Here is a 26,380-nt window from a genome sequence, read left to right on the forward strand (position 1 = left end):
AGAGTTATGGTTTAAACACCCTTATAATCTCTAAAAATCCCTAATTTGTTAAGCCTCTTATCACTTTAGGAAAAAAATGTTCACTAGCCCCATTTATGTATCTAATTCCACTCATTAGGGCTGACTCATTGGAAAAGACCCTAATGCTGGGAAAGATTTGAGGGCAGAAGAAGGGAGCGACGACAGAGGAGGATGGGATGGTTGGATGGCATCATTGACTCAGGGGACATGAGTTTCAGCAAACTCTGGGAGATGGTGAAGGACAGGGAAGCCTGGCGTGCTGTCATCCATTGGGTCGCGAAGAGTTAGACACAGCTTAGCGACTGAACAACAACAATGCCTTAAATAGAAAATCTTAGAGCATGTTCGCAAACTCATTGTAATGCTCAGAACAACCAGTTAAGAGAGTCGAGGTCAGCAGCAAACTTTCTTTCTGTAAAGGGCAGAGAGTAAATATCCGAGGCTTTGTGGGCCATTCTGTCTCTGTTGCAACTATAAGACCCCGGTTTGTAGGCAAAAGCAGCCGCAAGGAACTGAGTAAGCAAGCGAGTGAGTCTGTATTCCAAAGACTTCACTTATGGATGCGGAAACTTGCATTTCATATCATTTTCATGTATCGTGAAACACTTTTTTCCTCAGTTTTTTCCAACAATTGTCACCTTGTGGCTCAAATAAAAGGAGTAGATTTGGCCAGCAGCCCATCATTTGCAGACCCCCCAACGTAAGTGGTTGAAAGATGGCCATGGCTGCTGTCATGGCAACACCTGCAGGATGCAGACTTCAGGGAAAGGCAGTGGAGGCACTGAGAGGCAGTGCTGTAGGGCACCCTGCTGCTCTTCAGATTCTAGGCCCAGCAACATCAGCATGCCCCGCACCCTACCCAGACCTACAGAATCCACACCTGCAAGTCAACAACATCCCCGTGTTCCTCGAAAGCTTGAAGGTTACACTGAAGTCTGAGAAAGCTGGACAATGTGATTTACAGCCTGGGCTCTAAATTTAGAAGGTTTAGGTCAAGTCTTTGCGTCTCTCATTAGCTACATGGCCTTGAACGAATCATCACCATTATTGATGCACCTATTTCCACACCTAAAAGCGTGGGGATGATGATCCATGCCAAACATTCAGACGTATCTGGCAAGTGATGCTTATTAAAAGATGGCTCAGTGGTAAGGAATCTAGCTTCCGTGCAGGAGACCCAGGTTCAGTCCCTGGCTGGGGAAGGTCCCCTGGAGAAGGGAATGGCTACCCACTCCACTATTTCTGCCTGGAGAATCCCACGGGCCGAGGAGCCTGCTGGGCTACAGTCCATGGGGTTCGCAAAAAGTGGGACACAACTGAGCAACCACCACTTTCATGTTTTCAAGAATGGGTTCAAGGAAGTCAGGAGCCACACACATACTTCTAAAGGCCACTTCCCCAAGGACAAGCCACATTTCCAGCCAGTCCCTTGAGTCGAATGACTGAGACTCCAGTCCCCCACCGCCCCCACCTCCCCATCAATTCCATCCAGTAAAGAAACGAAAGGCATCACAACTCCAGGCCGCAGAGTGTCAAATATATTGATGGTTGTAAAGGGACAGCTTAGAGACATTTTCGGTCTGCTGAGATGGCGTGCAGTATACAGACATGCTCTGTTTTTCTGAAACCATGTCATTAAGTTTTCAAATACATCTCTGTTTTGAACATGATGTCTTGTTTTTTTTCATTAGCACAGTTTACTACTCTACAGATTCTCCTAGAGTAAATAAATATAATGACTGTTTGCAGAGCAACTACGGATTTGTTTAGATGTTTAACAAGGTGAACTATTTCACAATTAGATTGACCTCTTGAGTTAACAGCAAGATGTTTTTCATTTGTTCACTGCTCTAGTGGGTAGGGAGCGGGGGGTAACTTTACCAATTTGTTTTCTGTTCACATGTTCAGTTGCCAACAGATTCCAAAAGGTAATGAAAAATAACAGACTGTTAAAAAATTAAATTGTAATTAGACCATGGGGTTTTTTTTCCCCCCAAGGCCCTTACAGTCAGATAATTCAAATTTACAAGAGGAAAAAATAATACACATCATGGAAAACTAAGTAACAAAAAAAGACTACTAAAAAATACATCCGTAGAACACAGTGGTCAGTTGTAAACAGCTCAGGAGGGCAAAGAAAACAGACAGTCCTTCTAGAAAGTTACACAGTCCAATGACAAACTCTGCCTTTTTTTTTCTAGTGGCTATTTTCCTACCACAGTGTTGAGCTTCATTATTATATTAAATAACTTATATGGGTAAAAAGGAGTTTGCTAACCAGCAGCCAACTCAAAACCTTATAGGAAAAGGGAAGAGGGGAATTCACAACACAGCCCGAGCTCAGGGAAGCTAAGTCCGAGGCTGGCTTCCAGCCAGCCTGATCCCTCTGGGGCAATGCCACTGAGCTGCAGTTTGGGATCTAAAAGGAAGGCTTGCTTCCCCTCCCTTCTCTCCCTTTTTCTTTTAAGTTAACAAAGAAACATGGGCTTCCTAAGAGCCAGCCCTCAGCTGGGCAAGTCCCATTAGCAGCAAATGTCGAACCAAATTAAAAAACACACAAAAAAACAAAAACACACACATACACACACAAAAGAAAGCTCCATCCAGGTGCAGAGCTGTGATTCACATGGAAATTCCAGGAGATGAATCATTGCAGAGCTGGGACCCTTAGAGGATTCTTTCTCAAGTGTCCTCAGTGAACATTTCAGTCTCATAGAATCTGAGGCAATCTGTCAGCTGCAGGGAGCAAGGTCCCCATCTGCTCTTGAGGGAGCGTGCTTGCAGGGACTTCATGATTTTTTTGGTAGCACAAGATTCCCGAACACAAAGGCCAGCCCCTCGATGATCTACGTGATGCAGCGGCGGCGGCGGCAACAGCAGCAATCAGCAGCCCGTGTGTTAAACTCTGCCCAGGAGGCTGGATCTGAGGAATGAAGAAGACACGATCAGAAGGGAGGCGGCAGATGATCTGAAGGAGGATGAGAATCCTCACGTAACACCAGTTTTGTCTTTCCCATATTTGAAGCTCGATTTTAAATAGTTTACAGTAAGTCAGACGAATATCATGTGATATTACGTGTGTGAGGAACCTAAAAAAATGAGGCAAGCGAACTGATGGACAAAACAGAAACGGACTCACAGACATAGAAAACAAAGCAGGATTACCAAAGGGGAAAGCGGGGGGAGGGATAGAAATTTTAGAGTAACATATACACAGTGTCCATGCATGCTAAGTCGCTAATCCTCTGGGATTTGCTATACTCAAGGCTGGGAATTTCTCCACATCTCTAAAGTAATAAAAGTATATAGGGCAAGATAGAAATTCTATATTAATAATTAACTTCTGACTGTTTTCCAGCTTTACTGAGATATGTGTGTGCTAAGTTGCCTCAGTAATGTCTGACTCTGTGACCCTCTGGACTATAGCCCATCAGGCTCCTCTGTCCATGGGGTTTCTCAGGCAAGAATACTGGAGTGGGTTGCCATTTCCTTCTCCAGGGGATCTTCCTGACCCAGGGATCGAACTCACATCTCCTGCATTGCAGGCAGATTCTTTACCTCTAAGTCACAGGGAAGCCAACAAATACACACTACTATATATAAAATAAACAACAAAGACCTATACTCAATATTTTGTAATAACCTATAAAAAACCTGAAAAATTATGTGTATATATATATATGTGTGTGTGTGTGTGTGTACACATATATAAAATTGAATCGCTTTGCTATACATCAGAAACTAATGCAATATTGTAAATCAACTATAATAAAAAATAATTTTAAATAAATTTTTAAAAAAGGACAGAAAAATATTAAGCACTGAAGTCTTTCAGATTTTCTGGGAGAACTGCTAGTTCAGGTAGGTACATCATTTGAGAATCTGTTGTTGCTGTTCAGCTGCTAAGTAGTGTCCAACCCTTTAAGACCCCGTGGCCTGCAGTGTGTTAGGCTCCCCTATCCTTCCCTATCTCCTGGAGTTTGCTCAAACTCATGTCTTTTGAGTGATGCTATCCAACTACCTCATTCTCTGTCATCCCCTTCTCCTCCCTGCCCTCAATCTTTCCCAGCATCAGGGTCTTTTCCAATGAGTCAGCTCTTCGTATCAGGTGGACAAAGTACTGGTGCTTCAGGTTCAGCATCAGTCCTTCCAATGAATATTCAGCACTGGTTTCCTTTAGGATGGACTGGTTGGATCTGCTTGCAGTCCAAGGGACTCTCAAGAGTCTTCTCCAGAACCACAATTCAAAAGCATCAATTCTTCAGCACTCAGCCTTCTTAATGGTCCAGCTCTCACATCCATACATGACTACCGGAAAAACCAGAGCTTTGACTATATGGACCTTTGTTGGCAAAGTGATGTCTCTGCTTTTAATGAGCCTTAGTATCCACTTAGCATGTGTGGTTTTGCAAAGAACCATCGCATACTTCTTTTTTATCTTCCTTGGGGGTGCTCTGCCTTGCCCAACACCTGCATTACCCTCAGTGTCATTGCTCAGCAGCACAAGAACATGTCCAGAGCTGTGGCAGACATGAGGGAGGAGCTAGTGCTCACCCTAAGGCTCACAGAGCAGAAGGGTAAAGAAGAAACAGCTCCAGTCCTTTGCCTATTACCACGATTTGTTCTAACGATAATAAAATTCCAATGCCTCCGTGCCTTATCTCTCCTCTATAAAAGGTTCAAAGAAGGCCTAAATTTTCCTTTGAAACAAAATCACACAAAAGCAAATATATCTTAGATACCCTGGTTCATAAAACCTAGCCCTGATCGAGTTTAACGAAGGCTCCCAAATGACTCTGGAAAGAAGAGAAAATGGGCCTGCCAACCTGGTACCAAAAGGCACACACTCCTAGAGTCTCTCAGTAAAAATACACAAACAGCAATTTTGGTTATAGTAATTCTATATCCTGGGCTACTTTCGCCCATTAAAGCATCTCAAGTGGTTAAAAGACAAACTTATCTATCCTAGTTTTGTTCAAAAATACTAATAAAATAACAAAATGTTTAAATTTGAAAAGATTGTGGATTATGTTTCAAGTCCTAACTCTCTCTCAAACCAAAGAGGGGACCAAGATCTAGGCAATAAGTGACGCTCTCAGATTTACTAAACCAATTGGTGTTTTTTATCTCAGGTCAAATAAAATTTTAGTGTTAGAACAATTCTTATCTTTTAGATGAAGAAAATGTGTCAGAGGCCTTTTTAACACACCATGGGGAAATTTCAGTTCCTCATCCCATAAAATACTGGGATAGAAAAAGCAGCAGAGAGTCACTGTATATCTGCCAGTATTAAAAAAAAAAAAAAAAAAGGCAATAAAACTGAAGGATGGCAATGAAGATTTTAAGCCACAAAGATTTAGTAAACAAGAGATAAGCTACAGAGAGGGCTTGCAACACGCAGGCAGGGACTTCCTATAGCAAGCACGTAGCTTTTTTCACTTAAGGCCAACATGTTTAGATTTGTACAGCAATGAGAAGCAATGAGACTCACCTTAAGGACTTCCATCTGTCTTTCTCTATATGATTTTCAGGTCCTTCACTTTCATAGGATGCCAAGTAGAGAGCTACAATCAACCAAAAGGAAGAATGCATGAATGCGGAAGTCTTCTTCTGATACATTACCCACCTCCATTCATCCCCCATTCAACCTCAGCCAAACCCTACAGCTAAGCACACTCTTTAAAACACTGAATTACAGTTGGGAAGCTTTAGAAACACAGAACACTACTTGCCCCTGCTGGACCCTCTCAACAAAACACCAGGGGCCTCTAGACCAAAAAAGCAGTTGGTTAAGTAAGACAATTTATTATTATTATTTGTTAAAGGGATACTTGTGAAAGACATGCAAAGTCTGACATGCCCACAGCATATCTCCCAGGTTCTATTTTTTTAAAAGCTTATTTATATATCTATATATTTTTTTAAATTTATTTTTGGCTGGCCTGGGGGGGCTTTTTCCCTAGCTGCAGCAAGCGGGGGCAACTCTCTGTTTCAGTGAGAGGGCTTTTCACTGTGGTGGCTTCTCTTGTTGCAGAGCACGAGCTCCAGGATGCTCAGGCTTCAGCAGCTGCAGCACGTGGGCTCGGGAGTTGCGGTTCCTGGGCTCTAGAGCACAGGCTCAATAGTTGTGGAGTGTGGGCTTAGCTGCTCCACAGCATGTGGGATCTTCCCAGACCGGGGACTGAACTCTGTATCTCCTGCATTGGCAGGCAGATTCTTTACCACTAAGCTGCCAGGGAAGCCCATAACTAAGACAATTTTTGAGGCAAAAAAAAAAGAAAGCTTATAAAGGCAAGCCACAGGACTGGAATATACGCTCACATTTATACTCTTTACAAAAAGGAGGACTGGGATGGGGAGCCTTTTCTGCTGGATTGATTTATTTATTTGGCTATGCCGGGTCTTAGCTGTGGCACATGGGCTCTTCAATCTTCACTGTGGCACATGCGATCCAGTTCCCTGATCTGGGATCACACCCAGGCCCTCTGTACTGGGAGTGCAGAGTCTTAGCCACTGGACCACCAGGGCTTTTAAAAAGACTCCCGGACCCCTGTTAGCTTTTAAAAAGACCTTTTAGCAGGTAAAAAGTTAGGGTTTTTAGGTCAATTTTTCACTCTTCTAATGTTTTCACTTTAATTTTAAGTCAAAAAGATTTCCAAAGCTTTAAAAGCTTGGTATTAATCTTGCCTTCAGAGGTTAGTAACAATCAAGCCCTCTCTGGAATAGATCTTATTAATTCAAAATGTTCTTTAGTCATTATCATAAACACTATCAATCTACCATGAGAAATAGTTAATAGTGCAATTGATTTGTATAATATTAGGCTATAATAGAGTAATATAATCAATCCCCAAGTCTTTTACAAACTTTAAATATCCAGTCAGTTTTTCTGGTACACAATCACTGTTTCTGTCTCAAAGTCCCTAATGTTTTAACAGGTTAAGACTTTCCATGGTTTATTTTTTACAAATAGCAGCGGGTAGCAACTGCTTTGTTTTTAAAGTTTATCTTGAATATCAACATGTCATGAAACACCTTTTTTCTCCATTAAAGCAAGCCTGAACAAGGGGAAAAAAATCCCTCAGTAACTTTCCATTTGTGCCCCAAAGCTCTGCAGATCTAATATTATAAAAATTTTGTTTAAACACAGAAATGTACTATTTGTGGCTGAAGAGTGACTGAGTGCCTGACTCAAATATTTTAGGGATAAATCACACAGTTTTTTGTGCAACAGAAAACTCAAGATGGAACAGGTCAGAACACAGGCTTCATACTACATAAGGAACCAGACACCAAGCATTTAATACACTGATTTCCTGATTGTAGGTTCTACAGATCCCGGTAGCAGTCACAGCTTAATAGGCTACCCACCATCTTCACTGAAGACTGGTACTGTGAGCAGATGCTGTAAGATCTTCCGGTCCCTCTCAAATGGGCACTCCACTTGTTTCCACGTCATGAATTCACTCACTTGTTTGGCCAGTTCCCAAAATTTCTACAAAAGAATCAAATGAAAGTTGAATTGAAAGGCAGTTGTCAAAAATCATGAGCTTGGATGATTTAATGTTCTCTTCTGGCTTCTAATCTTCTTAACTACATCATTTTCTTAATTTAAGAAAAATCAGCTATTGGTATTTTTAGGTAGTGGTGAAAAGTTACTCAAATATCTCTGGATAAGAATAATAATGGTGTAGCTAATTTATTCTACTCAGCACTGTTATCTTCTCACAGATTAGCAAGGAAAGAGAAAACTTGGTTTGAGAACTTCAGAATCAAGCTCAGATGGCCTGGCCTCTCTGCACTTGGTGGAGAGGCTGGTCCTCTGTGCTCAGATTTTTGCAACCTACCCTTACCTCAAAGTTGACATGGCCGTTGGGAAGGCGGTTGGCACAGCCCTCATTGAGGAAATAAATATCTTTGATTAACAGACTGAAGAATGGTATCACAATCTAGAGAAAACAAAAAGATTCTGGTTTGTTTTGGGCAAATAAACATTTAGTCTCTCATCAAACAATACAAGACATTAATGAAGGGATTACATAGTTGCTGTTCAGTTGCTCAGTCATGTCCAACTCTTTGCAGCCCCATGGACTGCAGCACGCCAGGCCTCCCCATCCCTCACCATTTCCCATAGTAGGCTACCATTGATTAGGATGGGTGCAGTGTTTTTGCTGACCTCCCATGACAGCCATTTCCTTTGTTACATAATTTTTCTGAACATGCGAATGCTGTTAATAACCAAAACAAAGCAAAGATGAGTGGCAATGGGAGATGGATGGGTTCAGGTTGTTTTCCTTATTTTTCTCAACATAATAGCACAGAGTAAAATCTGAAAGTTCTCGTTATAATCAAAGGGACAAGATCTAAAGGACTCTTACTTTTCATTCAGTTAGAACCAAATAATAGAATACCTGCCACCGCAGGTACAAAGATTTTTTTTTAATGTTTATTTATTTGGCTGTGCTGGGTCTTAGCTGCAGCATTCAGAATCTTTGAGTTGCAGCCTATGGGGTCTAGTTCCCTGACCAGGGCTTGAACCTGGGCCCCTTACATTGGAAGCACAGAGTGTCAGCCACTGGACCACCAGGGAAGTCCCACAGGTACTAAGATTTTAAAATATGTGACCCATCTGTCTGTGAGGGTCTGTACTTTTTCTATCATTTACACAACTACATTTTAGATGATGTTTCTTTTTAGAGGAACATTTTCTTTTCCCTTGAAGAACTGTATATATGCTCAGTTATTCAGTCGTGTCTGACTCTTTGCAGTCTCATGGACTGTAACCTGCCAGGCTCCTCTGTCCATGGAATTTTCCAGGCAAGAATACTGGAGTGGGTTGCCATTTCCTCCTTCAGGGGATCTTCCCGAAGCAGGGATTGAACCTGCATCTCCTGAGTCACCTGCGTTGACAGGTGACTCTTTAACACTGAGCCACCTGGGAAGCCCCTTCTCTTGTACACACCGCTTAAGATAACATGAGAACTGGGAGTTTTCAGTAATAGTTGCTACAAACTTCCTATTGAGCAAATCTGGCCTTGTATGTCAGAACAAGTAAATACCTGCTGTCTTGGGAAAGCACCAAAGCAGTATAATACCTTGCACAACAGTTGTGAGGGGAAGCCCAGGTGAAGGGGGATATGCATGTGCAAGTTAATAGTTGTTTAAAAAACAACGAGCCTTCTTTAGTAAGCCTTTCCTGCCTTACATCTTTGGTGTGCTAGAGTGGTATTTAACGAATTAACCTAAAATCATAATCTCTGAGACAGTATCCTAATTCCTGCTAAATCCAGAAGGAACAAAGAATAAGACTCTCTGTTCTTCCCCTTTGTAACTTCTACTTTCTCTCAAATGCTAACATGCTTTTGAAGATTCTAAATTTGCGACAGTGCAAACGATGCTGCAAACACCCGTGGGTGGGCCTATGCTGTTTACCCAAGAGCAGGTTTTTGAAGTTTTCCCAAGCTTATGACTCATGTGGTACATCTATCCTAGATGAAGGGGAGGTCTGGAAAACATATGTTTTGGCTTATACACAAAAATATTAGCATACATTTTCACTTCTAGAGAGAAATTCAGATTTTCCCCTAAAGTCATTTAAAAAAGATAGGCTTTGATTATTTTTTTGTTTTGCTGATTTTTTGACAGCACTTTTGAATGTACTTAAAAATTTTTTTTTTAATTTACTTCTTTATTTTACTCTTTTTGCTGCACTCGGTCTTTGTGGCTGCATGGGTTTTCTTTAGATGCAGTGAGTAGGGGCTACTCTCTAGCTGTGCTGTGCGGGCTTCTCATGGTAGTGGCTTCTCTTGTTGCGGATCATGGACTCTAGGTGAGCAGGCTTCAGCAGTTGTAGCTCATGGGCTCAGCTGGACCTGAGGCATGTGGGATCATTCTGAGCCAGGGATCAAACCGGCATCCCTTGCACTGCAAGGCGGATTCTTAACCACTAGACCAGCAGGGAAGCCCTGAATTATTTGCTATTGTCTGGAAGTCTCTAAACTGAATTCGTAAAGGTCCCTTCATAACCTTCTCATAATTTTACTGGCTATTTTTTCTATTATTTTAGAACTAAACAGCCATCACCACAAAGATAAAAGCACATCTGCACCTCACTTCTTTGCAAGACCACCAGTGCCTGCAAGGTGTTGGGCTTTGCCTCTGCCAGATTCAAATGCCTGAACTGAGAGGCAGCCTCTCAGTTTCAAATCTGGCTCCACACTCGACTGGCCATATAAACCATGAGTCTGCCAACTGTGGCCCACAGGCCAGCCCATCTCATCACCTGTTTTGGAATGGCCTAGAGGTCATGCAGTTTACATTTTTAAATGGCTGGGGAAATAGCAAAAGAATAATATTTCATGAGCATGAAGTTAAAATTCCAGTGTCCAGACAGCTTTCGTGTGAAACAGTCACATTCATCCACTCACCTGCACATCACCTACATCAGCTTTTGTGCCACTCTGTCTGAGCTCAGTAGTTGCAACAGAAACTGTACAATTTACAAAGCCTAAAATATTTATGATCTGGTCACTAAGAGAAAAAGTTTGCCAACCCCAGGTATAAGGCTAACATACTAAGAAAGCCTAGTTTCTTCACTTTAAAATGGAAACAGTGCCTCACTGAGTTGTGGCAAGGATTAAATTAAATAATACAAAACTGACCTCAATTAAGCATCCCCCCCCAAACCCACGGGCCCCATACAAGGGGACAAATACTGCTGATGGATCATCATCAGGAAAATGAGGACTGAATTATAATTAAGGTGGACCTACATATGGTACTGATCACTCACTGTCTTACAAGGATATTTAAACTCTTCAGAAGTTCTTGTCACATGCCTCTAGCTAGGTGGCAGAGGCTATAACATATGTGAGTTTTGCATTCATGGTGTGTGCCATACAATCCAGTCTTTTTTAAAAAATAAAATTTACTTGAACCAGAAAAAAAAGAAGAACAATTCACTTATTTCCCCCATTCCCTACCTCATGTCTCTGACAACCATCAATCTGTTCTATCAATAAGCTTGTCTTAAAATGAAAAAAAAATATATATATATATACACACATATATATACATTTAGATCTCACATATAAGAGAGATCATACAGTACTTGTCTTTCTCAATCTGATTTATTTCACTTTATGTCTTCCAGTTTTACCTATGTTACCACAAATGGCAAAACCTCATTCATTTTAATAGCTGAATAATATTCCATTATGTATATAATGAATAGATTGCAATACATATATATTTGTATGTATATATTTTATATATATGTATGTGTGTGTATATATGTATGTATACATAAATTACAATTTCTTCATCCATCGGTGGACAAGACTGTTTTCATATCTTGGCTTTGTAAAAAATGCTGCAATGAACATGAGGTACATATATCTTTCTGAATTAAATGGTGTTTTTGATATGCTTGGATTCCCAAAAGTGGAATTGCTGGACTGATCCACCATTGATTGTCCGAACTACTTTTCCAAGATGCAGCAAGAGAAATAATCTCCCTTATTATTCCTGCTCTGTTCCTGATGCCCATATGCTAGACAGAGCGGACTCACAAGCTCCTTCACCTTCTCATTTCCTCATGAATGGTTCCCTTCAGATCGGCAGCCCCTACCAAATCCACCACAGTAAAAATCAGGAGACTACAAGGACTCTGGATTTCCAGAGCTAAGGTGGACATATAGGCTACTAACAGGAACAAAAGTTTGGTTTCTGAGAAGTCTTTCAATGAAGGCTTTCGTGGGAAAACTTCTCAAGTAGTAATGTTTCCTAATTCCCTTTCACAATATTCTAAATTCACAAACTTGGCAGCTACACCTTAAAGGAGTTATCAGTTCCACACCTAGACATGAATGGTGATGAGGAGGAATAAGTTCCCACGATCAGAAATGGGATGGTAAAAGTATTTAAAACCATACACTCACATGAGGAGTGGTGAAAAACCAGGAGACACAAGGACTCAGAGGAAAACCAGCTATTTAAGGATCATTTAACGGCCCCTATGTGACAGACAGATTTAATCTGTTCTATGATGTGGTTCCTAGAGAGAAACCACATCGGCCACATAAACATAATTCAAAGAATATCAAAGATTGTATTACTCTCGTCATGTTTCCAGGAAGACTTTAAAATAGGCAATAACTCAGAGGTAAAGAGTTTACCCTCACTTCAAAAAAAGAAAAAAAGATTCCAATTCTCTTGAATCAAAGATGGCTCTTATCCCCCCAAATGCTTTCATTCATAGACTTGGAGGACAACTGTGAACTAGAAATGTCATATTTTTAAAAAATTGGTGGTGATACCATTTGTTTTATGAACTGCAGAATACAATCCATATGCTCAGACAGAACTGGTTTAAGAAAAAAATGAAATTAAAGTCGACAATTTATTCAATGACAGAAAGGGTAAATACTGTTTTTCTGGAAAAAGCTATCGGAGCCCCACAAGTACAACATTCACTGAGATCTTGGTTGGGGGGGTTGGCCAGTGCTGCAGCTTCAGACTTAGTGGTAAAGAATATACCCTCCAATGCAGGAGACACAGGAGACTCGGGTTCAATCCCTGGGTTGGGAAGAACCCCTGGAGGAGGAACTGACAACCCACTCCAGTATTCCTGCCTGAAAAATCCCATGGACAGCGGAGCCTGGTGGGCTATATAGTCCATGGGGTCGCAGTGAGTCGGACACGACCGAGTGACCGAGTAGGCATGCATACGTGCACGCAGTTCCTGATTGACAGAGATGACTCTACAGCTGCTTCCTCCCTTGGACAGAGACCCCTGTAACTCACAAAGGTTCTGCAGAGAAAGCCTTGCACATTCTGGGTGCTGGTATCCTCCCACAAGTCTGCTCATTTTCTGAAGCATAAAAAGCTTCTGATTAGATTTTTTTCAATCTAGTCATGGAAGTACTGAGATGTGGAAAAGTAGTACTGACCCAGAGGGATGGTGTGGGGAGGGAGGAGGGAGGAGGGTTCAGGATGGGGAGCACGTGTATACCTGTGGCGGATTCATTTTGATATTTGGCAAAACTAATACAATTATGTAAAGTTTAAAAATAAAATAAAATTAAAAACAAACAAACAAACAAAAAAAAGCTCATATAGGGACTTCTCTGGTGGTCCAGTGGTTGAGACTCCAGGCTCCCAATGCAGGGGACCTGGGTTTGATCCTTGGTCAGGGAACTAGATACCACATGCCATAACTGACATCCGGAGCAGCCAAATAAATAAAACATTAAAATAATAAAAATAAAAGCTTATATACTCCCTTGGGCTAAATTGAGATAGTCATCTCTGCTTCATCCCCACTCCGACCTTGCTTCTTTATTTAAAAAATTAATGTATTTACAATAGCTCTCAAACATGATCAGAACCAATATTTTCGATTTTGATGAGAAGCAGTTTAGCATGCTTAAAAGATGGGGTTTCTTTTTGCATTTGTTTTCATTTTAGATCACGGAGGCTGAAGCTTTTGAGGGTGAGTGACCAAGAGGGCCTAAAATCTTGTATCCTCATTTTCTTTGATTTGTTGGAGCATATAGTTCAAGTTAAAAGATGGGGTAGAACCTAAGCAGAAAATTGTTTTCACCAAGCAACCTTCATCAGCCCATTTACTGTAACCAAGTATTTACTTCTCAAATAACATGATTTCCTAATGTCAAAATGACTTCTGCTTCCCATGTATGAAATGTGGGTAAAGGCCCTTCCAAGTCAGGAGCACGGCTGATCCAGGACGGTGTGAAATGTTTAAGGATAGGGCAGGTAGCGTGCAGACCATTCATTTCTCAGACCTCATCCTGGCACTTTTCCTGCCACCCACATACCCAATTAGTAACAGCAGGCCTAATGCTACAGCAACTAACCTACTTTCTGAAAATAAATGACTTAACCATGGGAGGTAAGCTAATTCTTTAGAAGATTACATTATGTCAGCTACCTTGTACAGAGCTTAAATGTCTGTATTCCATTAAATCAAATTACTCTCTAATGCCATTAGTCATCTTAACGTAGGACTTAATTTATTGCTTGAAACACAACCATGACACATTACAAAATAATCACTTAAATAATGCAATAATAACGTTTGCAAAGCTCGCTACCAAGTTACCTTCCCCTTTCCTCCTCCTTCTTTAGCATCCCCCCTCCCTATGTGGCAAGTGAGAAACATGTCTACAGCATATGAACTTTCTTTCTTAGATCTAAACAGGTAAAAGCAGCTGAGTACAGTGCATTTCAGGGCTTCTCCGGAAGCTCAATGGTAAAGAATCTGCCTATAAGGCAGGAGCTGCAAGAGACACGGCTTCAGTCTCTGGGTGGAAAAGATCCCCTGGCGGAGGGGATGGCAACCCACTCCAATATTCTTGCCTGGAGAATCCCCATGGACAGAGGAGTGTGGTGGACTACAGTCCGTAAGTTCACAAAGAGTCAGACACAACTGAAACGACTTAGCACGCACACACACACACTGCATTTCAGTGCAACACGTGGCAACTGTACCACGAATAAGACTTGTTTAAACACATACCTTCTCTCTACTGCTATGAGCAGTTAAAGACCTTTGTGCTGCCCCACGAAGAGCTGTTCGATAATTATAGAAATTGCTCGAAGGGTCCATTTGATGCTGTAGACAAAAGAGAGGAGAATATGAACTACACACTTCTCACCTGCAGAAAGTTTATGAGATCATACTTTAAATGCTGGATTCAAAAAGTCCAAATAATTCCGGGCCAAAATGTTACTTAACAGCAAAAGATCCGCTTCACATACCTCAAGAACATCGAACTTGGCAGTCTTCACTTTGGCCCAAGTTTTTTTCAGTCGAGAGACGGGGCTCATGTTCATGCCAGCTTCCGATTACAATGGAAGGCGAGAAAAAGAAAGTGGAAACGGAGAAATCAGAGAAGTCATTGTAAGGTACATTCTGAAAAAGTGTTCATTACTAAGTAAAAGGAAGTTAGCTTTATTTGAAAAAAAAAAAAAAAAACTTGCCAAACGACTTTCCAAAGTAGCTGTCCCATTTCACAACCCCACCCAGGTCTGAGAATTCTACTTGGTCCATAATCCTCACAATATTTGGTTCAACCAGTCTTGTTCATTTCAGTTACTCCAGTTTGTGAAATGTATTTCACTGTGATTCTAATTTTAATTTGTATTTTTCTGATGACTAATGACGTAGAGCTTCTTTTCATATACTGTCTGGCCATCAGCGTATCTTCTTTTATGAACTGCTCATGTATTTTGCCTTTGTTTTCACTGGGTTATTTGTCTACATCATGTTGCTCTGTAGGGTCGTTTACAGAGTTTGAATACAAGTGTTCAGCTAGATGTATTACAAATACTTTCTCCTGTGACATAAATTGCCCTGACATTTTCTTAATAGTACAAGAGGGAAATTAGGTAATCTTCTGTTACCTAGACTGTGGGCCGTTGAAGTCCCTGATTTAGATGACTTTTCTGTTCACTATTTTTGTGCAGTAAGCCAGACAATAAGCTGAAGATTCACCAGTTATTTTTATGGGGGAGACGAGGGGGAAAAAAGATTTTTTAAGGGAAAAAGGGATTCATGAGGGGGGTTATTAAAATTAAAATTATTAAATTAAATTCAGTAGATTCTCTGGCTTCAAACTGACCCTGATTCTAAACAGCCAGGTAAATATTCATATATTTACTGAGTACTTATAATGTGTAAGATAGCCATATCGTTTATCATATAAATCAGGATATTTTTAAATGAAACAGTCATTATCAATAATCATAGCAAGAAAACAGGTATAAACTAGAAAAAAAAAGAAGATACAGTGTTACCCCCATGCCCTATGTTTATTGAATGAATAGTCGCTGGCATTAAAAATCCTTGTGAGGCTAATGAGGTCAGCAGATGACAAGTACTAGGAACACGGGTAGTTAGAAAATGTTCCAGTTTCTCAGGCCAACCTCTTGTCTTACCAGTGGAATCATTTGATTTACTCTCAGATCATGTTTCTATAATGCTTGATACACAAGCTTCTCAAACACTTTCTAAAATCCTTAATTTAGGCAAATATCTTTTAAATATTCAGATGAAGATTAACTAAACGTATTCCATGAATTCTTATATACTTATAAAAGATTAAACATATTTGTATCAGTTTGTATATTTAAAGCTTTCTGATCATTCTGAAACAAGTCTGGATTAATAAGTACAGTTTTCATGAACAAAACTGTACTATTTGCTAATTCTTAGTGGGTCCATTTCACAGAACCTATACAAACAAAGGAAACATATCTCTCAGAAAACACTCACAGATTATTGCCATCAAGGAATTGAAGTTGCCAATGTTAAAACACTCCCGAGCCACGTCAATGAAATACTCAATCATCCTTGCTCGATGCTTCTTCTTTACAGGCTGTACAGAATGAGAAGAAAGAGAGCAGTTGTCCAACATGTAGGCCCAACAAATATAAAGGAAGTATGAAAAAGTAAGATAGAGGGCTGGGAGAAAAATTCATTTTCTCACCATGCAGATTTCTGTAGCAACCAAGTAGCTGAGGCGATTAAACCATTCCACGTAGGCTTCTAAGTTCCGTGTTTTCTTCCGTTCACTGTAGCAACTCTATTGAGAAAGTAAAATGAGCAGATGAGTTGGAGGATAAAAGGGTGTATGAGGCTCTTGTTTTTGTCAGATATAGGCCTTTATTCTCAGTTTATGAATTAGGAAGACTTTTGAGGATGGCGGGGCAGTAGGGAGGGGAAAAAGAGAACAAACCCCTAATAGTCTTGACTCTCCCGCATGTGTGTCTGCTATGTCACTTCAGTCCTGTCCGACTCTTTGTGACACTCATGGATTGTACTGTCCATGGAATTTCCCAGGCAGGAATACTGGAGGGGGTTTCCAGGCCCTTCTCCAGGGGATCTTCCTGGTCCAGGGATCGAACATGCATGTCTAAGATCTCCTGCATTGGCAGGCAGGTTCTTTACCGCTAGTGCCACCGGGGAAGCCCATAACTCTCAATACAGAAGTATCAGTCTCTTAGTATAGTCCTGTGAAAACCTGAAGATCTAGAAACCTATTCTGCTGCATTCATGGCAGTGCCTTCTCTCCCAGGAAACTAAATTACTCTGGGTGAGAACAGTCCTCAGAAGTACCATTCCCAAATATATATATATACATATGTATTGGCTGCATTCTAAAACAATCTTGACCAATTAATAGGGGTGTGACTACCTACTGCTATTCACATAGCATGGAGGAGCTGAGAATATAGAGGTCTAGAAAATTTTCTCTTAAGATTAAATCTAGGAGATAATTTTGGAACACTGTGTAGCAAGAAACTAGTATATTCCAAGGTAGGTAAAGCGGAAGTTTACACTATCCCGGTTTTTGGAGAGTGGGTGACATATTGTTCAAAAGCAAAAAGAAGTTAAGCTCATCTCAGAGTTCAAGGCCAAGCTTAAACAGGTTAATTACACCCCTCTTTCCTTCCTTCCAAATGAGGCAAACAAAAAAGTCCACTAGCCTCTATTGCAAAACCTGATCTTCACTTCCTGTACTGAGCGAAACTATTCTAAGGCCGGAAAACAGCTGCTGCCCCTACTCTGAAAGAGGAGCTTTCATTAGTGGGTGATACAGTCTTTGCCTAATACTCCTGGAGGTAACGCGAGGAAAAGTTTCTTATGTGTGTGTACACCAGCCTTACAGCCATGTCTACCATCAATTGCTGACCATATGGGCTGCACTCAGGCAACAAACGTGCCATGAGGGATGCACCTTAAAACAAGAGGCAGAGCAGTAAAGACCTGTCCTTAGCACACTGGACATGCATCCTGTCTTTACCGCCCCTGCTACTGTTGAATCATGAACAGAGCATCCTCTTGTATTTTCTTTCTGACTTAATCTGCTAAAACCATTATCCTTTCTCTCCTACCTTCATCACTACAAATGCCTGCATCTACTTGCTTATTAAATTTCCCAATAAGGAGAGAGAGAGAGAGGACAAAAGTTGGTGATAGGGTAAGAATACTGTTATGGCACTTGGAGACCACACTCAAGAATAAAAATGCAATGAATCAGACATGGCTGAAAAAAAAAAAAAATCTTTCTGAGGGAGTTTCCTGGTGATCTAGTAGTTAAGATTAAGACTCCGTGCTTCCACTGGAGGGGGCACGGGTTCGATCCCTGGTTGAGGAACTAAGATCCCACACGGTGTGTAGGATGATCAAAAAAAAAAAAGCCTCGTGCACAAAGCGCAGGCATACCTCAGAGATATTGTGGGTTTGGCTCCAGACTACCACAATAAAACAAATATCGCAATACCATGAATTTTAAAAAAACAACTTCCTGATCTTTAAAACCTAAAACAAAATTGTTCCAATTTCTGTCTCTCATACCCACTATCATGGACTAAAGAATTCCATTTCCAACTTCAGGGCTAACCTCTGGGTAGACCCATTACCTTGTCATTGTCCAAAGGGTCCTTCTGCACAAAGGCTTGTACAAATTCTTCTGGGCCAATGTAATTGAGCCTCTCCTGAAACACAAACCCAACACTATTGAAGAAACACAAGCTTCAGCGGTATTGAAGAAAAGGAGAAGGAATGGTCTTTCCATTCTGTCTATTAATTTCTGCCACTATCCTCATTTTTAACAGGCAACTTGTAAAATGAGCCTTTAACCTTCAAAACCGTCATCATCTTTAAGATCTGAGCAGAGACAGTTTTCTGCTTGGGTCAATGTATATATTAGAAAGTAAAAGGCTGAGCGAGCAATGGAAAAATTCATTAGAGGGGTAACATGAGGAAGGTCAATAATCTCTTCGCTCTTGCTTAGTATTTATTTTAAAGTGAATTCTCAAAATATCAGAAACAGTCATACGCAAATATCTAAACAAAACATGCTGCCGCTATTTCATAGATTAGCTCCCATTTGGATTATTTTCACCTCTCCCTTGACATTACTGCCAATGAACATGCTATCTGGTTACCATGGCAAACCAAGTCTGGGTTATAAAGACAAGGATGACAACGGCCTCACCAGCTCTATGTGAGTCAGCTGCTGGGCCAACGTGTAAGGGTCACTGCAGACAGTGATGATGTCCCTTTGGATGGACTGTGGTTTGGTCTTGAGAACTGTGAGTCGATCTGTCGACGTGGAACTGATTTTGGCCAGAACTTCCTCATACTGGCTGAGTGCGGCCAGCTTGCGGATCAGACACTGGATCATCTGCTGGACATTCTTCCGATATGTCTGCCAGGAAACAAGCAAAGGATGACCTCCTCACTCTGCCTGTGCATCCACGCCACAAACTCAAGAGATCTGCACTTGATGCTCTTACTTTGATGCTGGATAGCCACCTTGGTGGAGGGCAGTTAGAGGCAGTCAGTTTTGCTCTAACAATTTAAAAGACACATATACATACGGTGTCTTTTCAGACCTGCAAGATTTAGTTCTTTCCTTGGGTTGCTCTTGGGAGTGCGACTCAAGTTGGGCCATGAAACAACTACAGTGATATTTTAGATGAGCTACTGAGGGAATTCCATATAATAGGAACCACATACAACTAATGCTCTCTGGAGTGAAATAGGAACCTATTGGTTTTCTTCTGGGAGGTGAAGATGCACAGATCTCAAGTCAGAGCATCCTTTTCCTAATTCTTTTTCTTTAGGCCCACCTTCTTGATTTTTCTACTTCTAACATTCCCAATCGCATTTGTCTAAGTACAAACAACTATTTGTCAGAAATACACCATCACTTCCTACTCAGCCCCTAACCACCTTCCTGACTTCTACATATAACATGCGTCCCCACCAAAAGGAGCCTTGGATATTCCTTTTTGGTATCTGACCTCCATTCGGCTCGTGTCTGTTTTTGTCACACTCATGAGTCAGCGCTAATGTTTACAATCAATTCTTTCACATGGCAATTCTCCCCGTAATGCTACTACCAGCTGGTGCCTGGTTTGTGACTACATCATGCTACAGCCACGCACTAAGATAAATTAGTATTAAAAGCAATGCACGTATTATAGATAAATGTAACCTCTTGACTTTTAAAATAGTTATTAAGTCCAAAAAAATAACTCCACAATCAATCCCTAGGGGGCAGTTATCATGATGTAAGTTAGGGGTATTCTTTTATTCTTCCTTTTCCAGCCAAAAATTGCCAAACACTTAGCCATCTAAGTCAATTGTGACGCTGGTATCAAAGAAAGGCATACAGGCGAATTCATTGCTAGAGTGGTCCTTAGGTTAAAGCTTCAAAGAGGGACAGCCCCAGTGAATTTCCAGATGAAAACCCTATATCCATGCTTTACTAACTAATCAGCTCCTTTTCAAAAAGTACCACAATAACATTTGCTGAGATTAATTACCTGAAAATTAAATGGCATCTTACCTACAAGCCTAAGAACCATCTTATTTTTTCAACAGTGGTAATTTGTTTTACCAGAGCATCTTACAAAATTTTAAACGAACAGATGTTTTCATACTTAAATGGAGGAAAATCACAAACAGGAGGGAATGAGCAATTCTCATACAGTCAAGGCGAAAAAGCACACACAACCTTCCTTCTCTTCTTCTCTGTTTGTCTGGTATATATTCCACTGAGTTCTTTAAACTGGTTCATTAGATGACCTTTTCCCCTCTTCTACCTTCACAGATCACCCTAAAGTCACTAACGAAATACCTAAGTGTTTAAAAAATTGAGCCTTCAAAGCAGCTATCTTCCACACAGCACTAAAGTTATCAGTTTAGAAGATGCTATCTATTTGATAATATGCTTGTCACTCAAAGAAAGTGCCTCTTTCTTCAGAATTCAAAGCACTTTAGGCCAAATTGAGGGCTATTTTAAATCCTTCGCTGGGGGGTGAGCATAATGGGTAAGAGGGAGTCAAAAGGTAGAACTTCCAGTTATAAAATAAGTCATGGGGATGTAATGTCCAGGAAGGATGGTGACTTCAGTTAATAATACTGCATTGCATATTTGAAAGTTGCTAAGAGATCTTAAAAGTTATCACAAGATAAAAATTTTTTAACTATGAAAGGTGACAGATGTTAACCAGACTCACTGTGGTGATCAGTTTGCCATGTACATAAGCCATGAATCATTATGTTGTACACTTAAAACTAATACAAGGTTATATGTCAACTGTACCTCAATGAAAGTAAAGAAGAGTAAAATAAAAATCCTTCATCCCTATTTCCCTTGCTTCTTCTACTTTCATAATCTTAAGTTACGTAAAAATCCATCAACTTCAAATGGTTTCTGCGGTCTTTGGTTCCAAATATCATAATAAATGCTCTCCAGGTGATTCTGACACACAGCAAAGAATATTTGGTGAAAGATCCTTATTCTGCACTTAAAAAGTGCTTTTTAGGGAACAGGCAGAGGAATGTACAGTGGAGGATTCAGCTAGTGAGCAAAAAGCAGTAAAATATGAGGAAAACATGTATGCAACAGGGTACAGGGGAAGAGCCATTCAAGTAACAAGGAACGAGTGTGTGCACAGGTGCACACGCAGGTGTGTGTGTGTGTGTGTGTGTGTGTGTGTGTGAGACAGAGAGGAATGTGTGTGTGATACGCACGTGTGTGATCTCTTTGAAAAGTTTGTTGCTGCCGCTTGACTCCATTTGAGAAACCAAAGCTTGGTGTCATTAAGCATGCTTCCTTCCTGAATCATGGATTGCTAAATATGTACTTAATCTTTTTTATAACTTCAAATGCCAGTGTCAGTAATTACGTGGCAAATAAAGATAGAATAAAGACCAGCCCCTTAAGGAAGAGAAAATTGCATTCTGCCCACAATAGTCATTTGTCATGTAATTCAATCATCAGTTTCATTTCGGGTTCCTTGCAGCCAAGTCCTAATAAACCTGTTCATTTTGGGCAAATCCTGAGGCAGGAAACATATTAGGTCATATTATGTGGAACTGTTCTAGCAGATTCAGAACTCAACTAAATTACATAGGGAGCACACCTGGATCCATTGACTGCCAAAAAAAAAAAGTCCCAGGCAAGATGCAACAAGTCCCAACCCAAGCTCACACTCCTTCCCAAGAAGGGAGATCCTTTTTCCAGTGGAGGGAAATATTTTTTCCTATTCCAATAATTGATTAGTTTGTTAACTCATTCATTCATTCATCCATTCAAACACTCCTGGGTGCCCATTAAATGCCAGGTACTGGGCTAGGAGTTAAGGTGCTATGTGACCAGAAGGGGCACAGCATGGAGTCTAGATGGGGGGAAAACAAGTCATAAAGAGAGTAATTACTAATCACAGAGTGCTATGAAGAAATTGGTGGTGAGAGCCAACAATGGGGAGTGACCATGGCTGGGTGGTGGGGGAAGATCTCTCCAAGGAAAGACACTTCAGCCCAAGACAGGTTAAGTGGCCTGCCAAGCACAGACCGAGGAAAAGAGCATCAATCACAAAACTTTACTTCTAGGATTGATAGAAATGAAGGAAGAGCAGAGAATTTAGAGAACTTGCCAAAGCACTCAAATCAACCAGCTGCCAAATCATGGACCCATGTCTGAATACTGGCTATATAAGTGGCTGAAGGAATAGCATCTCACTATAAACCCAGTCGAATCATGGCAGGTGACATCTCTCCACTCAAGCCCTAGATGAATCAACCAACTCTGTGGTTACACTTGGCTTATCTTCTCATCTCCTCTTTTCACACTTAAAACTCTCTGAAGACGTCAGGGTTTATCAAGGATTTATTATGAACACAGGAGGGCTGAGAAGAAGCCCAGGCACAAGACTGTCTGGCTCCCTTGCTTGGTTCCATCCAATTCTTGAATGGCTGGATCCTGTTAAAAAGAGATTGGACCCAATCTGGCCAATACAGATAGCAGCAATCCCCTTTATGAACTTCCATGACAAGAAGGACAAAAAGCCATCCATTTGGCCCTGTATCTGAAAAAGATTTTTAAGGTATTCCTTTGGAAAAAAACAAGGCATCATTTCTACCTTTTAAAAAGGCGATAGAGAAAAAGGAAGCTGACTGCCATATCAACTTAAGTATCTAAACACAACTTAACTGAAATGAAGCACTGCCTGACTCAGGGCTTAGCCTCACACAAGAAAAAGTCCTTATGATGCCACTAATCTTTTGAGCAGCTTGTCATAAACTTAGGTCACCGAGACAGCCCTGCTTCTGCCAAGCAGCATAGCAGCTTAGCGCTCTAAGAAAAGATTTACTAAAAAACAGTGATGCCTAACTTTTGCCTTTATGAGTGATGCACATACCAATTCCTATCTTGCTAGAACCTGTTACACACAAACTAGCAAAATGATTAGAAGTGTCAGAATCTGCAAAAGGACCCAGGGAACTACTCATTCAGTCTTGTAGCAGTTATGGCTGTTCTGAGCACCAGTGTTCAATATAAAGTCATATGTGCTTATGCACTCAGCCGCGTCCGACTCTTTGCTGCCCCACCATGCTCCTCTGTCCATGGAATTCTCCAGGCAAGAACACTGGAGTGGGTTGCCATTTTCTTCTCCAGGGAATCTTCCCAACCCATAGCTCGACAAAGTCATAGGGGAACTGTAAAAGGATTAATTCCACTTTCATGAGAACATAATGTGGCAAGCATGTGCACATTTTTCAAGTGTTAATCTTAGAAAAATTTGTCTGATTTTTTTAAGTTTGGGGAAACAGTATTAAAATGTATTCACCAGAAGCAGACAGAATAGATAGGGTGTCTTGTTATAGGATCTTGACGGCACATCACTGAAAGAATGATTTCTCCAGTTAGGGTATCCATAATGGGAAAATGCATTTTAAGACAAATGAAACAAGACACCACTGGCTTTGCCAAACGCTTCATCTATCTTTTTTGAATGTTGTATCTGGGCCTAAGTAATGTGTTCCCTGGAGCACACCAGCAACACGGAAACTAAAAGGCCTCCTTGCCCAACAAGCCTCAACACAGAACACCAGTCCTCCAGGCTTGCTTCAAAGAGGATAACCTTGAATTTGTCATAGCTAGTTAGTGCTTATCAAAGGCTCAATTGAGGAACGTGATATTTACGAAAGATTATCTAACAGACTTATTTTTCATCTCCACCTAGTCTAGGTGCTAGCCTTGAATCAACTCCCGGGCACAAGACTTGAATCCTTTTTTCTCTGTCTTTTCTACTCCTAAAGAATTACCTTTACTAATTTATAATAATCTAATGGCAGCAGTTTTTACCAAGGAGTATTTGTTGTAAACACTACACAGAACAGTTTCCATGATCATATTCACCAAGTCCTTGCAGGACATTTTTAAAAAGTTTTATTTAATTCTTTGAAGAATTTATATGGTTTTGCTCCTCTGATAGTGCAAATTATATAACCAACTGTGTTTTCCTTTTACCTAGAGATTTACAGTGAAATACAACAATCTTGTCCTAGTCAACTGGTTCTTAATATTAGCCTATTCGTTTTCTCCTTTCCATGATACAAACTATTTCCGATTTAGTATTCCCAGATATTCCTAGATATTCCTTATTATCTGTTAATATATAAATGTTATTTTATATGTATTAGTATTTATATCTCCTACTGTGATATTCTTTATCTAACTTGCTAGATCAAACCTTTCTGGAAGGAAGAGAGGTATCAATAAAACAACATGAAAACATACTTGCAACATGAATCTCTGCATGAACTGACATGAACATACCCCCAAATTAATCACATAAAACTTTAGATCACATCCCTTTGAAGTGGGATCATCTAATCAGCTCTGTCTGGCACACCAAACAGAACAGTACTCTGTGGAGAGGACTTGCCCAAAGGCAGAAACCCAGAGGAAGCAGAGGAGATGCCAGTGTACAAGTCAGCACCACTTCCCAACTAAGGCCCTGCCTGGAAATCCAAATGACTCTACTCAATTTAGGTTACCAACCTCCTCGCCACTGGCTATTCGGTGAGCCAGATCTTTTAAGTTTCTCATCATTCTTTCATCCCGAAAATCATAAGGAAATGTTTCTGTCCATTCTGTCAGGAGCTGAAGAATTTTCGGTGCAATTTTTCTTATCTGATTCTAGGGAGGAAAAGCAAACTGAATTCAGCGATATCCATCAAATAAATAATTACAAACAATGCTACTGACAAACTTCCAGTGCAAAGTCTTTGAGTCTAAAGAAGCTCTAGTGCCCCTCTCCCAAGTCAATGTCAAGTGCTACCAACTTCAGGAAGGACCTAGGGATCTTCCATGGCACTGGACTTACATTTCTTCTTTATACCATTCCCCATTCCCTTTGCATAGCCGTGATACTCTTCAGCCCAGGGAGAAGCCACGGTTACTTCAGGAGACCCACTTCACAAGATTTAAGCCATAATGCTACCAAACCCAATAGAAAAAAAGTAAAGTTCAAAATATATCATTACCTTATCACTGTTGGGATCACTTAGTCTCTGGTGCTCAACACATAAGTGGCAAACTTTGGCCATTAGCTCATACGGATGCATAAATAACCGAGAACTCAACAGGAAGGTAAATATGTACGTTCTCTGTGGCAAGAGAAAAAAAAAAAGTTATCATGGTTAGAGCCTACATCTGAAACTAGTATCTTCCCTAAACCTGATACATCATATATCAAGTTCTCCTGATCAAAGTGAAAATGCTGTAGTTTCAAAAGTGATGCTTACTAGTAGGAAAACAAGATGGATTTCTCCTTTACCTTCTGGTACATCTTTTCCCTTAAACCATACTAAAAATAACAGAAGTACAGGATAAGTTGAGCTACTAAATTATTCACACCACATTTTTATATCTACCCTCTGGGAGCCTGCATACCAGGACATATAACTCAGCCCAGTAAAGAAGAATGAAATTCAGCCCATGGAGATCAATCTAACTTACATACACCACCCGTACAGAATCTTGTTCTGTGTCCAAATATTATGGTAACCCAATGGAAATTAAAAAACAAAAAACCACCCAACCCACATCAGTTCAAGGATTCTCCAGTGGGTCCAGTATTACACACTGGAGCATTTGTGTGCTTGTCAGAACATTCAAAGACAGGCGTTCAAGTCATCTGTTTACTTGCTCAAAGGCTAAGCAATTTGATAAAACATAATATCACACTATATACTTTTCTTTAAGCACACTGTCTCCCAAGAAGCCAGTAATGAAGTAATGCTTATTTGTTATAATAGCTTCAGACTCCCAATAAAAAGAAAAATTCCATGGGTTTTTTCTCCCCCTGAGGCACCCTTTTATGGCTCATAAACACTTACAGGGCTGAACAAGGGACGCCTTTTACTTTTGATTACAAGTTTTCCCTGTGTGGCAACATATTTGAAAATGCTATGTAACAAATCACACACAGAGGGAGATAACTCAGTAACAAACACTATGGTGAACTC

The 26,380-nt window shown here is 40.5% G+C and overlaps 1 protein-coding gene across 3 annotated transcripts in view; it reads right to left on the reverse strand.

The window, feature by feature from the left end:
* Positions 1 to 1,537: 1,537 nt before the first annotated feature.
* The window catches only part of LOC113894441 (ras-GEF domain-containing family member 1B), a 651,277-nt gene continuing 626,434 nt past the window's right edge, over positions 1,538 to 26,380 (reverse strand). For all 3 annotated transcript variants that reach the window (XM_027544870.1, XM_027544871.1, XM_027544872.1), the window contains 12 exons: positions 25,397 to 25,519; positions 24,912 to 25,049; positions 19,047 to 19,259; positions 18,469 to 18,543; positions 16,533 to 16,628; positions 16,319 to 16,421; positions 14,803 to 14,882; positions 14,561 to 14,656; positions 7,875 to 7,970; positions 7,393 to 7,516; positions 5,513 to 5,585; positions 1,538 to 2,944 (listed from right to left, as the gene is read on the reverse strand). In XM_027544870.1, coding sequence (XP_027400671.1) covers positions 2,920 to 2,944; positions 5,513 to 5,585; positions 7,393 to 7,516; positions 7,875 to 7,970; positions 14,561 to 14,656; positions 14,803 to 14,882; positions 16,319 to 16,421; positions 16,533 to 16,628; positions 18,469 to 18,543; positions 19,047 to 19,259; positions 24,912 to 25,049; positions 25,397 to 25,519 — 1,242 coding nt within the window. In that variant the 3' untranslated portion in view covers positions 1,538 to 2,919. The remainder of the gene's footprint in view (positions 2,945 to 5,512; positions 5,586 to 7,392; positions 7,517 to 7,874; positions 7,971 to 14,560; positions 14,657 to 14,802; positions 14,883 to 16,318; positions 16,422 to 16,532; positions 16,629 to 18,468; positions 18,544 to 19,046; positions 19,260 to 24,911; positions 25,050 to 25,396; positions 25,520 to 26,380) is intronic.

Source organism: Bos indicus x Bos taurus, chromosome 6 (genome assembly GCF_003369695.1).
Source record: "Bos indicus x Bos taurus breed Angus x Brahman F1 hybrid chromosome 6, Bos_hybrid_MaternalHap_v2.0, whole genome shotgun sequence".
Classification (NCBI taxonomy): Eukaryota; Metazoa; Chordata; class Mammalia; order Artiodactyla; family Bovidae; genus Bos; species Bos indicus x Bos taurus.